Source organism: Equus przewalskii, chromosome 28 (assembly GCF_037783145.1).
Source record: "Equus przewalskii isolate Varuska chromosome 28, EquPr2, whole genome shotgun sequence".
NCBI lineage: Eukaryota > Metazoa > Chordata > Mammalia > Perissodactyla > Equidae > Equus > Equus przewalskii.
The window spans coordinates 34,908,176-34,922,010 of NC_091858.1; the positions used below are offsets into that span (position 1 = coordinate 34,908,176).

Here is a 13,835-nt window from a genome sequence, read left to right on the forward strand (position 1 = left end):
CTGAGCAAAAGTTTTTGATTCTTATGAAGTCTGATATCTAAATTTTTCCTTTTATGGATTGTGCTTTTGGTGTCCAGTCTTGGAACTCTTTGGCTAGTCCTAGATTCTGAAGATTTCCGTCTATTTTTTTCTAAAAATGTTATAATTTTATATTTTAAATTTCTGTTCATGATCCATAGAGTTAATTACTGTATAGGATGTTAGACTTCGATCTAGACTCATTTTTTTGTTACTTTGCCTGTGGACATCCAATTGTTCCAGCACTATTTGTTGAAAGACTATCTTACCTCCACCGAATTGCCTTGGCACTTTGTCAAAAATCAGTTTTGCATGTTTATGTGGGTTCATTTCTGGGTTCTCTGTTGTGATCCACTGGTCTGTGGGTCTATCCTTCTGCCAGTACCACATGATGTTGATTACTGCAGCTATGAAATGTCTTGATAAAGGGTAAACCCATTCCTACTATTTTATTCTTTTTTGAAATTATTTAAGCTGTTCTATTTGTTTTGGCTTTCCATATAAATTTTAGAAGAATCTTGTCTACATCTACAAAACCTCTTGTTGAGATTTTGATAGAATTTCTGTTAAACCTGCTTATAAAGTTGGGGAGAATTGACATCTTTACAATGTTGAGTCTCCCAATCCATTAACACGGTATATTTAGTTTTTTACTGATGCTTTCAGGAATGTGTAGCTTTTAGTATATAATTTTGTACATGTTTTATTATACCTAAGCATTTTGTTTTTTGAATGATTGTAAATGGCATTGTATCTTCAATTTTGGTGTCCATGTATTCAATGCTAGTATGTAGAAATACAACTGAATTTTGTATGTTCATTGTGTATTCTGTGCACCTGCTTATCTTAACTATTAGTTCCAGGAGTTTTCTTATACATTTGGCCCTCTCTATCCACGAGTTCTGCATCCAAAGATTCAGCCAACTGTGGGTCTAAAGGCCTACGATGGTTGCGTCTGTACTGAACATGTACAGTCCTTTTTTTCTTGTCATTATTCCCTAAACAATATAGTATAACAACTGTTTACATTGTATTAGGTACTACACATAATCTACAGATGATTTAAAGTATACAAGAGGGAGGATGTTTGTAGATTATATGCAAATACTACTCCACTTTATATAAGAGAATTGAGCATCCTTGGATTTGGTATTTGAGGAGGGGGGCAGTCCTGGAACCAGTCCCATAAGGATACCAAGGGATGACTGTAGATTCCTTTGCATAATCTATGTAGGCAATTGTATCATCTGCAAATAGGGACAATTTTATTTTTTCCTTTCTGATCTATATGCATTTGTTTCCTTTTCTTGGCTTATTGCAGGGGCTAGATCATCCAGCACGATGTCAAATAAAAGTGATGAGACCAGACATCTCCACTTCATTCTCAGTCTTAGCGGCAAGCACTCAGCCCTTCACACTAAGTATAGTATTAGGTGTAGCTTTGTAGACACTCTTTGTCAAGTCAGGGAAGTTTTCCTCCATTCACATTTTCCTGAGAGGTTTTCTCATGATTGGATATTTAATTTTTCAAATCCTTTCTTCTACATAGATTATTATAATCTTGAGATTTTATTTTTTTAGTCTGTTATTATGGCAGATTACATTGATTGGCTTTCAACTATTGAACCATCCTTAGATCTTGAAATAACAATGCTTGGTCGTGTCGAATCATTCTCATTATATATTACTTACTTCTATTTTCTCTTATTTTGCTAAGGATTTTTGCATCTGCATTTATGAAGGATGCTGGTTTGTTCTCCTTTTTTGCACTGTCTTCGTCTGATTTCAGTATCAGAGTGTCTCAGTCTGCTCAGGCTCCCATAACAGAATACCATAGGCTGGGTGGCTTAAACAGCAGAGATTTATTTTCTCACAGTTCTGGAGGCTGAAAATCTGATATAAGGGTGCAGCATGGTGCAATTCTGGTAGCTTGCAGAAATCTGTCTTCTTGCTGTGTGCTTATATGGCCTTTTCTTGAGTGTATGTGGCAAGCAAGAGAGTGAGAGATCTCTTTCTTCTCCTCTTTTTATAAGGCTAACAATCCTATTGAATTAGCATCCCGACTTATTTCATCATGATTGCCCTTTAAAAGCCCTATCTTCAAATATAGTCATATTAAGGATTAGGGCATCAACATGTGAATTTGGGGAGCTAAAATTCAGTCCATAGGGTAATATTAGTGCCATAAAATGTGTGGGGAAGTTTTTCATCCACTTCTATTTTCTGGAAGAGATTGTAGAAAATTGGTGTTAATTCCTCAAATGTTTGGTACACATCAGTGCATTTGGGCTACTATATCGAAATACAACAGACTGGGTGGCTTATAAACAACCCAAATTTGTACCTCACAGTTTTGAAGACTGGGAAGTCCAAGGTCAAGGTGCCAGCTCATCTGATGTTTTTTGGGGCCCTGCTTCCCATTTCATGGCCTCCTTCTCACTGTGTCCTCACATGGTGAGGGAGATCTCTGGGGTCTCTTATAAGGGCACTAGTCCCATTCCTGAGGGCTCCATCTTCATGGCCTAATTACCTCCCAAAGGCCCCATCTCCAGATACCATCACATTGGAAATTAGATTTCAACATATGAATCTGAAGGAAACACAAACATTCACTCTATGGCCATAGAATTCTACAGTGAAACCACCTGGACCTGGAGATTTCTTTTGGAGGAGTTTCAATAGTTATAGGATTATGCAAATTTTCTGTTATATTGGGTAAGTTGTGATAGTTTGTGTTTTTAAGGAAGTGGCCTACTTCATTTAAATTGTCATATTTATGTGAGTAGAGTTTTTGTAGTATTCCCTTATTTTCATTTCTGTGGGTTGTCTAGTAACATTTGCTATTGCTTTCCCAGTATTAGGTCTTTGTATCTTCTCCCATCTCCTCCTTTTTTTTTTTTTGTCAGGCTTACTAGATGTTTGTTATGTTGATCTGTTCAAAGAATTAGCTCATTTCATTATTTCTCTCTATTTCTTTGTTTTTCTGCTTTCAATTTTGTTGATTTCTGCATTTATATTTTGTTGTCTCTTGCTTCTGTTTGCTTTAGATTTATTTTGACTTTCTTTTTCTTTTTCTTGAGATGGGACCTTCGTTTATTAATATGAGGATTTTCCTCTTTTCTAATGTATGATTTTAGAGATATTAATTTTCCTCTTAGCACTGCTTAGCTGAGTTCTACAAATTTCAATATTTTTGCATTATTATTTTCATTCAGTTCAATGTATTTTTTTTTCCCTTGAGACTGCCTCCTTGATCCATGGGTTATTTAGAATGTACTGTTTAGTTTCCCAGTGATTGGAAATTCTCCTGTCATTTTTCTCTTATTAATTTCTAATTTGATTCTATCGCAGTCAGAGAACACACTCTGTATGATTCCAATTATTTTAAATGCAATGAGGTTTGTTTTTATGGCCTGTGGTTTGGTGTATCTTGGTATATGTTCTATGGGCACTTGAAAGGAGTGTATATTCTGCTCTTGTTGAGTGGAGCATTCTATAAATGTTGATTAAATCCTGTGAGTTGATGGTGTTGGTGAGTTCTTCTATATGCTTGCTGATTTTCTGCTATGGAAGAAACTAAACTCAGTCTTTTTGTTCTCCTTTCTGAAGGCAGTGTCTGTTTCACTGAGTATTTTCTGGGTTGTATTTGATAACATATAAACACACAGCAAAATGACTGCTTGTATGATCAATGATACAGAGGTATCTTTTTCCACTTATCAGTCATTTAGCTCTTCATGTGAATGGAATCTCTGGGAGTGACTTTGATTGTCACCGAACTGGGAACAAATCAAAGGAACTAATGTGGCTCTTCAGAGATCACAAGGGAAAGAATAGAAAAGCACATTTTGTAGTTCCTGAACATGATTGCGAGCTGGTGAGAATCCACATAGAGCTACAAATGCTACAGATAGGATAAGGTGATGAACCAAAAGATAGAAATGATCAAAGGAGGACCAGAGGAGGAGCAAAAACGACGAAGCAGGCACCAGGAGCTCAAGGGCACCTGAATTTTCAGAGATAGAGAGGGAAGTTCGTCCCCAGCATGTGGGTCTTCTCAGGATTCCTGGTTTGTATCTTCTATTGTAGAACATACAGCAGACTCGGGGAGAGTTTGTCCTCTAGACATCTCACGATCCAGTGCACTGTTCCTGTGGCATGCTGCGCATCTCTCTTTCCCCAGAACACTGCTCTCAAGTCAGCTGAAACTCACACTGTTTCATGAAAGAAATAGAATTAACCAATTGATGGTTTTGTTTTGTTTTCATGTTTAAATTCACAAATGTTAGCAACATATACACATACTTTTTTCCCAGATTTATTGAGATCTTATTGACATATAACATGGAAGTTTAAGGTGTACAGCCTAATGATTTGATACACATGTATATTGTTGCGTGATTATGACAATAAGGTTGGTTGACACCTTTGTGCTGTCACATAATTACCATTTCTTTTTTTGTGGTGAGAGTATCTATGATCTACTCTTTTACCAATTTTCAAGTATGTAATACAATATTTTACTTGTAGTCATCATGCTGAACATTAGATCCCTAGAACTTACTCACTTTTAGCTGTAAGTTTGTGCACTTTGACCAGCATCTCCCCATTTCCACCCCCCCCCCCCCCCAGGCCCTGGCTGGCCAACACCATTCCACTCTTTGTTTCTTTCAATATGGCATTTGTAGATTTTACATATAAGTGAAAACATACAGCATTTGTCTTTCTCTATCTGACTTATTTCCCCAGCTTAATGGCCTCAAGGTTCATGCATATTGTTGCAAAAAGCAGGATTTTCTTCTTACAGCCGAATACTATTCTATCATATGTACATACTTTGCCTGATACTTATAATTTAATTAGGAAAATGACTTTAAAGTTGATTTATAAGAAATTATGGCTTGGCAGTAGATTATAGCCATCCAAAACCAAAAAAATTAGAGACTTTTTTTAAATAAAATTGAAGTAAAAACAAAAAACTAATTGAAACGAAAGCCTATTATCCTGTGAAGCCAAAAATAACATGCAATGGATGTTACAGGCATTCGTAGAATTATTCTATTACTTAAATTTGATCTTATGTTTATTTTTTTATCTTGGTTTTGTCATTTTCCTTGTTAATCTCTTTCATCATATTTGGGCATAATAATTCATGTTGATTAGGTTCAGAGTGTTGATTTTTCAAACTACAATGGTTATAACGAGGAATTTAATATCATAGACCTACTGGCAAGCCAGAATGTCTCCTGTGAGGGATGAAAGTTCAGGGCGATTCCTTTTGGCATCGTAGGTTTATGTTCAGACTACACTAAACTGCAAATCTGTAGACAAACTACTTACCTAGGAAAATTTAGGTAAAATACAAATTGGTGAAGCCTCTGTTTGACCTTTTGAAAAGCTGTTAGTTCCTAAAGAATTAAGCGTATGATTATACTAGTTCACTCATTCAGAGTTCTGACTTTATCATCATTAAAATTTCTAAATATATCCAAGCCCAGTGATAGTTGAGAAGCATATCTTAGAAGCCAAAAGATTTGTCTTGAAACCAAATAAAATCAATTCATTTGACCTCTGCCCAAGGTGGTAATAGATTTCTATTTGTTATGCGGTGTCTAGTACGTTTTCTTTTCAACAGAAATGGCCTTTCATTTGGGGTAGATATTAAGAATAAGCACATTAGCTATGAGATGTGACAACCTGCCATCTAATAATTTAGGAAGAAAATAAACTTGAAAGCACAAGCAAAAGCGTGTTGTTTCCTGTAGCACATATGAGGATGACTTTACATTGTTTTAAGTTCCATATGCTTTTTGAAGACAATGGTGTATTGTACAAATCCTTCAAGAAAGAATCTTCTCAAAAATTGTTGAAATAAACAAATTCTGGTACTTAAAAGTACTTAATTTCAATTACTGGGCAAAGTCCTGTTTATGGATCTTGTAAGTGTTTAGTGACATATCTCAAATAAATATACCACAGTGAGAAGAGGAATGAAATATATACATCGAAAAAGCTTCAGTAACAAATACATGCTTTTTAACCATATTCATGTCTCTTTTGGAATTCAGGTTATCAGGATTTCAGCTGCCCTCCTCCATAGTCAGCACGGGATCTATCCTGACACTGTGGTTCACGACAGACTTCGCCGTCAGTGCCCAAGGCTTTAAGGCCCTGTATGAAGGTAGGACACGTGCTGTGCTTTGCACACATTTACTCTCCAGATGACCTCACACTTGCCTCTCTGGATTAAAGATTTTAATGAAAACATAAGCTGCTGTTTCACAGGTGGTTTAATGGTGTGAATGTTCGACATTTATGTAATATATTGCCTGGAGAACACTTCTTGCTATAATTGACAAACTTTCTAGCACAAAATATGTGTTTACAATTTTTCTTTATTGGTAGAACTCTTTTGGATTAGATAAGTGATTTTTCTTTTGACATGCAGCAGAGAAACTGAAAATTTTGAATCCTAATTAACAGCACTCCTTTTCTGTGCAGAATTCGTTTTTAACGCAGAAGCATTTTCTTGAAATTTTTGTTGGACAATAATGCTGATACTGCTTAAGTAAAGGAAATTTCACTAAATGAGATTTTGTTGTCAAAGTGGAGACTTTTAATTGAGAAAATTATTTTGGTTTTACTGTTTGGTCATTGCCAGGCATGGGGATTGGGTTCTGTTTATTTTCATAGTTTTGGATTTTGTTTTGCTGTAATTATTGAACCAATTTTGTGGCAGAAATATTAAAAATTAGAAACGAGTTCAGCCTTTGATAGAGGAAATAATACGGATGATCTTTTCAAGCACTCAGCTTTAAGAAATTGCACCAGTAAAACTTTAAGTGTCAATGCTGAGGGGTGTCTTTTGTTGTCTTGTTTCACACAGACATTTTAAATGTTCTTTCAAGTGTAATGCGAAAGCTGTTATTTTTAACAAATAAACTCCAGAGACCCTGAAAACAAAAGAAAGACTACAGGTTGGGTATAGGCCAGTCCCCATTTACAATACACCCTGATTACATCGGATGTTGTTCGGTGTTGAGTCCTGTCTGCATATGTCCTTATTTGCACTACTCAGTGTACTTGGGCAAAACTCGTTCTTTGTGGAAAGATAAAATCTACATATGCTTTGTGCAACTGAATTTAGCTACTATGCACTTCTCAGAAAACATAAGGTAGAGCGTCTTCTCTGCACAGATGCATAAGTAGTCCAATTTATCCTTTTATTTAAAGTTTTGCGTGGTACGATGTTTAAGATTTTATACTATGCTTTTTTTTTTGCATTGAGTTAACATTGGTTTATAACATTATATAAATTTCAGGTGTACACTATTATATTTTGATTTCTATTCTGATTTCAATGTTTTCCAGGACACTACGTTTGTACATAAACCATCATCAGTGTCCTGAAAGGGTTAACCACCTTTAAGCATATTACTGACTATTAGGGAATAAGTTAATACTTGTAGAGTAACAGCCTAATTTAGGATTAATAGATTTTATTAGCTTTAAAATTTGCTTATTTCTGCCACTTCCTATATACTTTAAATTCATGTAATTTCTTTTTCACTTAACATTATAAAAGTGTCTGTAAGGAAATTCATCCTAGTTGCCTGTGAAACTTACCTTGGTTGATCAACATACATTGAGATTTGCTCAGAAAGTTGTTAAAGTTTCCACATCTTAGAAATCTTGGCAATTTTCATCCCTTTCCTGGTAAAGTTGGTACTTGAGTATAGTGTCTTGCTGAACTTCCTAAGATAAACGTAGAAGCTCTGTTGATGTTGAGTGATTGCAGAATGAATAATTCTATTGAATCTCCCTGGGCTGTTGTTGTTGACATTACTGGTTGTCATAATGGCGTACAAAACGATTGGTGAGATTGTCTCTGTTAGAAAAATATTTATGAGTTATTAAAAAAATAGAAAAATGAGTAGAAAAGTGGACAGGACCATAAGTTAACTGTGTTTTTAAAAATGTTGATATGTGGAAATGCTTTTTTTTTTTAATTTATATTTTAAATAGTGATGTTACAGTGGAGTCTGATATTTACAACTAAATGCAAGCCTTTATTTTTTAGTAAATTGCTTTGTCAGTGAAACAAAAATTGTATCCAATATCTAACATCTGTATTTTAAAAATATTTCTCAGTTAGCTTAAAGGTCCCCCGAGAAAAGAATTTGTACTATCTGAAGAAATAAAGCTAGTTATAGACTAAGCAGAAGATTAAACCCTAGAGAATTTACCTAGAGGAGAGTAGAGCTTTCAATGCAAATGCCAACTGAGTTATCAATGGTATCAGTCCCCACAGGGAATTTAGATACAACCATCACTTTTCCGAGGTAGTGTCACAGGAAAAAGTGATATTTTATTAAGACAGTGTATAAGATATGCAAATACACCTATTCAAATGTAATATAAAGCAGAAGTAATGATAATCATCAGAAAAATATCTGCAAACAGAACATTGAATCCTTTTGATGATTCAGATTTCCTTCTTTCTCATTAGGTTTTCTTTTGATAAGATTATCCATCAAGTAATTTATATAAGCCAAGTAATATATGAAAACTTTGATGTATTATCCAAGAGCTCTTAAGAAAACAGTTTAAATATAAAATACTAAATCAACTTTTTAAAAAAAATCATTTTCTCTTATCCTTAAACTAGTGCTTTTTTCTTCCAATTAAAATTAGGATTTATTTAGTATTACCAGATTGATGTTTAAATTTTTAAGTTCATTGACTTGAATTGGAGAAAATCTTCTAAATTTTAAAAATCTGTCTAAACATAATAGCCTCGGTAACAAACTTCGTAGGCATTGAACTTTATAGCCCCCTGGCAGTAATTTGGAAAAGGTACTATTTACAGAAATTATTATTCATACCTGGAAATATTAAGCTACATAACAAGTATGGACACAATAAATTAAAATATTCTAATTAATATATTCAGTCATTGAATTTAACCCTGAAAATTAAATGGAAATATTTATAAACTTTGCACTATTGTTACTCACATACTGTAATTGACTCTGTGAAAACAGAGCCCTTCAGGGTCTATTGAGGAAGTTTATAGATTGTTGGTGAAATGAGCATATTTTAACCCATAAATACAGAACAATAAAATTGAAGTTAGTAATTTAATAGAGTGTTTTGTAATATATTATTTGCTAGTTCCATCACTGAACATTATTCATCATGACAAATTAAAGAATTTGCCCAATTTTCTTCGGTAAATTTAAACAAAGTAGTGGAATTATGCCTAATTTACAATGAGATAGATTACTATCAAAATTCCTATGCATGCCCAATATTGAAGTACTGTGTAAATAAATAGCATTTATCCATGTATTTCTATTTGTCTACCGTCTTTCATCAATATCTCAATTACGAAAAAAAGTTATTTTTTATTTTGTCATCAAGTTTGTGATTTAAGAAAAAATCATGTAGGAGGTCAGACAATTGACATGGCATGTAAAGACATGACAATATTATGTCATGACAAACAGGCATGACAAGGTGTGGCAACCATTAGACTTGAGGACAAGGAGAATAAACCAATTTGGTGACATCATGATAATCTAGAGACTATGCCCCAAATGACATGTCACTCTGATGCTTTTTTTATTTTTTCACTTTTTAAAAGGGAATGCCTGTCTTTTTTAACGCTTTTTCTTATTAGTGACGAAATAAACTGTTAGAAACGTGACTATATGATGAAAGCTCTTGGACACCAAACTTTGATTATTTTGGTTCTGCAGTCTGATTTACTTGTAAACGAAGTTTCTTTCATTAATGCACATCTTTATTTTTATCTTGAATATTATTTTGAATGTTTCATAGACTGGTAATTTTTTATTCATTGACTTAATAATTTAAATCTTGATTATAGTTTAAAAATTTAGTTTTCGTGAATTATTGAATATGATTTATTTGAATTTTTAGATTTTTTTGTAGGTGAAATAAGTTTTCTTTGACAGTAGTTGTATTTTTTATAATCCACGATTTTGTGTGAAATAGAATTTTTATGTAAAATATAACTTATATTTGGATAGAAAACAATAAGTCTATGAATCAAAATAATGAGTCCAATGTGAATTTTCTAGAATCAATACTTGCCTCATATAGAACATTTCTCAATGGTATAGGACAATTCCATTGATCAGGAGCTAAATTTTCTTTGAACAATCGGCAAAGGCTTTATTCATGGGATGGCAGGTTTTTTAAAGAAATGGGAATGAAAATCATATGCACATTTTGACATAGGTATTTGCATTTGCAATAATCGTTTGGCTAGGCAGAAAGAAGGTTAGATAGGATTCCTATCTAAAGCAAAGCCGATATGAAATGGTACAAACCTATTTTCTTTAAGCTTACCTTAAATATGCCAGCTGACATAGTAGTTGAAAAGGGAATATTTTAACTACAAATACTGACAGTCAAATATTTTGATCACGAAATACTAATTTTACACGCTCAACATTTATCTCAGCTTCCCCAGGTGCCACCTTTGAGTACATTGGCCTTAAACTTTACACATTAAATCTATAAATCTGAAAGAGTCGAAATCCATTTTAATGAAAAAATACTGGAGGTATAGTGAGGAGGAATTCAACATTACTAAACAGTAAAACTTTACTTGTGACAGGAAATTATGTTTCATAGAAATAGCTCATTAGTTGGACTGGGAAAAACAATGGCCCATGGAGATGGTTTAAGAGATTCCCTTGGGTTATAAAATGCTCTTGTTAGGGAATTCTTCTCTTTCAGGTTTTTCTTTTATGTCTTGAAATCATTCATTTTATCAATTATAATATTATGTTCTGTTTACTCAGTTGTATGTATCTCTGTGGATAGACAGGTAGATGTGTCTAGGATGGTAGTAACTCTTATATGCATTTTTTTATTAAATCCTTACAAGATTCTTATAAGTGAAGTAAAATTATCTAATATTATCAGATAGAGAAAGGGAGGTAGTGACCTTTAGTAATTTAGTTTGCCAAGGTCTCATAGCTATTAAATAGTGAAAGCAGAAATTAAACACGTCTACCTGTTTTCAGAAGTTGTAATTTTTAACCACTTGCTATAGATCCTTTCGTATACTTAACTTTATTTGTGTGTTCAGACATATGCAAAAGCACACTCATGAATACATGCATATATATGTGTGTATATACACATGAAGAATTCCATTTTTACGTATATATACAGGTACAAATATATATATACATACACATATACACACACAGTGTATATGTGGTTGTGTGAGTGGACTCACATATCTACTCACTCATTCTTTCTCTCATTTATTTACTAAACATTCATTGAGCATCTCCCAGAGACCTAATACTAAGTATTATGAATACAGATGATAAGAATGATGCCTATTCTGAAGGACTAGTAAAGGTGAAAATGGCAAAATTCAATAGAACATAGAATGTAATTGGTGCTAATAAGTAGTTATGGTGTTTGACAGGATCAGGCAAAAGAGAGAAGGTCATCTCTACTTTCAGGCCTGATAGAGATCATTACAGAATTGATGCTCGGGCTGTGTCTCAAAGGATGCATTCAAAGAGCTCATGTCTAAATGCCTACTTTGTGCCAGGCACTGAATAGAAGTTCTCCAGGAAGATAGATACTAGAAGGATCTTTGAGTGAGGAAGATTCATGTGCAGAAATATGGAGAAAAATAAATTATTTTCTTTAAGAATTGTAGGCAGTTTGGTTTACAGGAGAAGGGAATGCAGACAAGAGGATGCTGACGCAGGAGAGTCTGGACGGGCAGCAGAGGGGAGCATCTGTGGGCCTGGGGTCTCCTCAGAGTTCACAGGGGGCCTGGAGCATGGCCCTCCTGGAGGACCTCACAGTTAGGAGGTCAGGTTTATTTTGTTACATCCATGGGATGGAGCACTTCCTCTGTGAGAGCCTTAAAGAAAAAGCTGAATTCTCTTCACTGGACTGTTAAGTAAAGTGTAGCATTTTTGTTTGTATAAGCTTCCATTTTACAAATTTCTCATCTGTTGGCTTTGAAATCATAGTTGTGTTGTCTGAAATGTACTCAGAGGGAAGAGGGATAACGTGGATAAAATGAATTCTGAATTCTTGTAGCACTTTTTAACTTTAGCCGTTAGATGGCACTTAATATGCCATCTCTCATGGTCATTTTTCTTTATACCCTTGAGGGCAATCATGGACTCTAAGAAAAACTTGAATCCTTGGCGTTTGGCGCAAACTAAACATTCCAAAATATTTTTTGATAAAATTCTGCACTCAACCTCAACTTAATTTCATCCAGTAGTTCATATTTTTTTCCCTCGAAACCTAAAAGTAGAACTGCTAGTAAGTGTCGCAATTAACTGATTAGAATTTGATTTTTCTCTCTGGTTTATGCATCCTCTTATCCTGAATTTTCTAAGAAAGCACTGACAGGATTTAAAGACAAAGAGAAGATATGACTGACAATATACACATGAGGTTCCTCTTTTAAAAATAATGGACTCAAATACAGGCCATTAAACCTGTAAAAACTTAAAATGGATTAATTTTATCTATTGTACATTTATTTTATGAAAGCAAATGGCTTACATTTTCATATATTAGTTATATTTTCACCAGGGAAAAGTGAATCTTGGCTCCAACACAGACCTTTCATTCTGGGTTTCAATAAGTCATTAGCTCCAAGAGTGGGGTGGAGTTTCTTCCTGTGAGTGTGTTTCTCATTGGCAGAATATATTTGGCATTTCTCTCTGACACATCCCTCAAGCAGAATTTTCTTTCCTTTAACATCCATGGATCCGGATTTAGAAAGAGCAGCTAGATTATTACCCTTCAAACTCAAAGCTTTATTTAGAATGTCAGCACTGATTTATTTCTCCCTTGAAGTGATTATCCAAACTCAACCTGAATTAAAGTGTGGAACAGGAATGACCCACCTGGCAGAAGAGAAATGTTCCAGAAAGCAGAAAGTGATGGCGAAGGAGCAGCAGTTAACTGTCCATTAGCTGACACTTTCACAGTCATCTGGATTCATAACAATGACTGAGGCTGAAACAAATGGGAAAGTTCTAGAATTACTTTCCTCTTGACTGTTTAGGTAATCTAGGTTGGTAAGCCTGCATAAGGACACACCTTGAGTGAGGACACTTTCACCTTGTTGTAGCAAGCAGAGCTCTCGGTCGCCATGTTAGCCCTCTAGGCTTACTTGCCAGAACTTGGGTATATTTTTTGTCCTCAGTTTGCAGGAATATTCAACAGCAGGTACCTAGAACCTCCAATCAAATGTTTTAAAAGGACACTTGAAAATAATTATTTCTGTTAGTAACATCAATACTGATGTCTCCAAAAAGCACAGTCATAAGAGACAGATGATTACTTTCTCAAAGTTCAACTTTAAGACAATCAATTAATGGGGCAAAGAAGAGAGATACAGAGTCACAAAAAGAAATGAGTTTAGCCAATCTAGCAAGGCTTATATAAAAACCTGTGGCTATTGACACATCTGATGAAAGAATGAAAGATAGAATAAGTGCCAGAGACGAAACAGCGCCAGAGGCAGAGCTGTGAGCAGTCAGGCTGAGCCAGGGGGAGAGAAATGCTTCTGATCTTTGAGCCCCACAGTCCACTGAACAACCATCCCCATTGTGGATGTGGATGCAAGGAGTCAGCTTTAAGCATTCTGGTCCATTGTAAGCCCATCCCTGTCCTATAAATCTGGCTTTCTTAATTTGAGGGTCATGGATAATCTCAGTTTCTACGAAGCTGTAACATTAGACACACAATTTTGCATGTATTTGGGTTTTTCTGGGGAAAACATTTCG

At 34.6% G+C, this 13,835-nt stretch overlaps 1 protein-coding gene across 2 annotated transcripts in view; it reads left to right on the forward strand.

Annotated features, from left to right (window-relative positions):
- Nucleotides 1-13,835, forward strand: part of CSMD1 (CUB and Sushi multiple domains 1) — a 1,831,060-nt gene that overhangs the window by 510,690 nt on the left and 1,306,535 nt on the right. For both annotated transcript variants that reach the window (XM_070598372.1, XM_070598373.1), the window contains exon 3: nucleotides 6,087-6,199. In XM_070598372.1, the coding sequence (XP_070454473.1) occupies nucleotides 6,087-6,199 (113 nt within the window). The remainder of the gene's footprint in view (nucleotides 1-6,086; nucleotides 6,200-13,835) is intronic.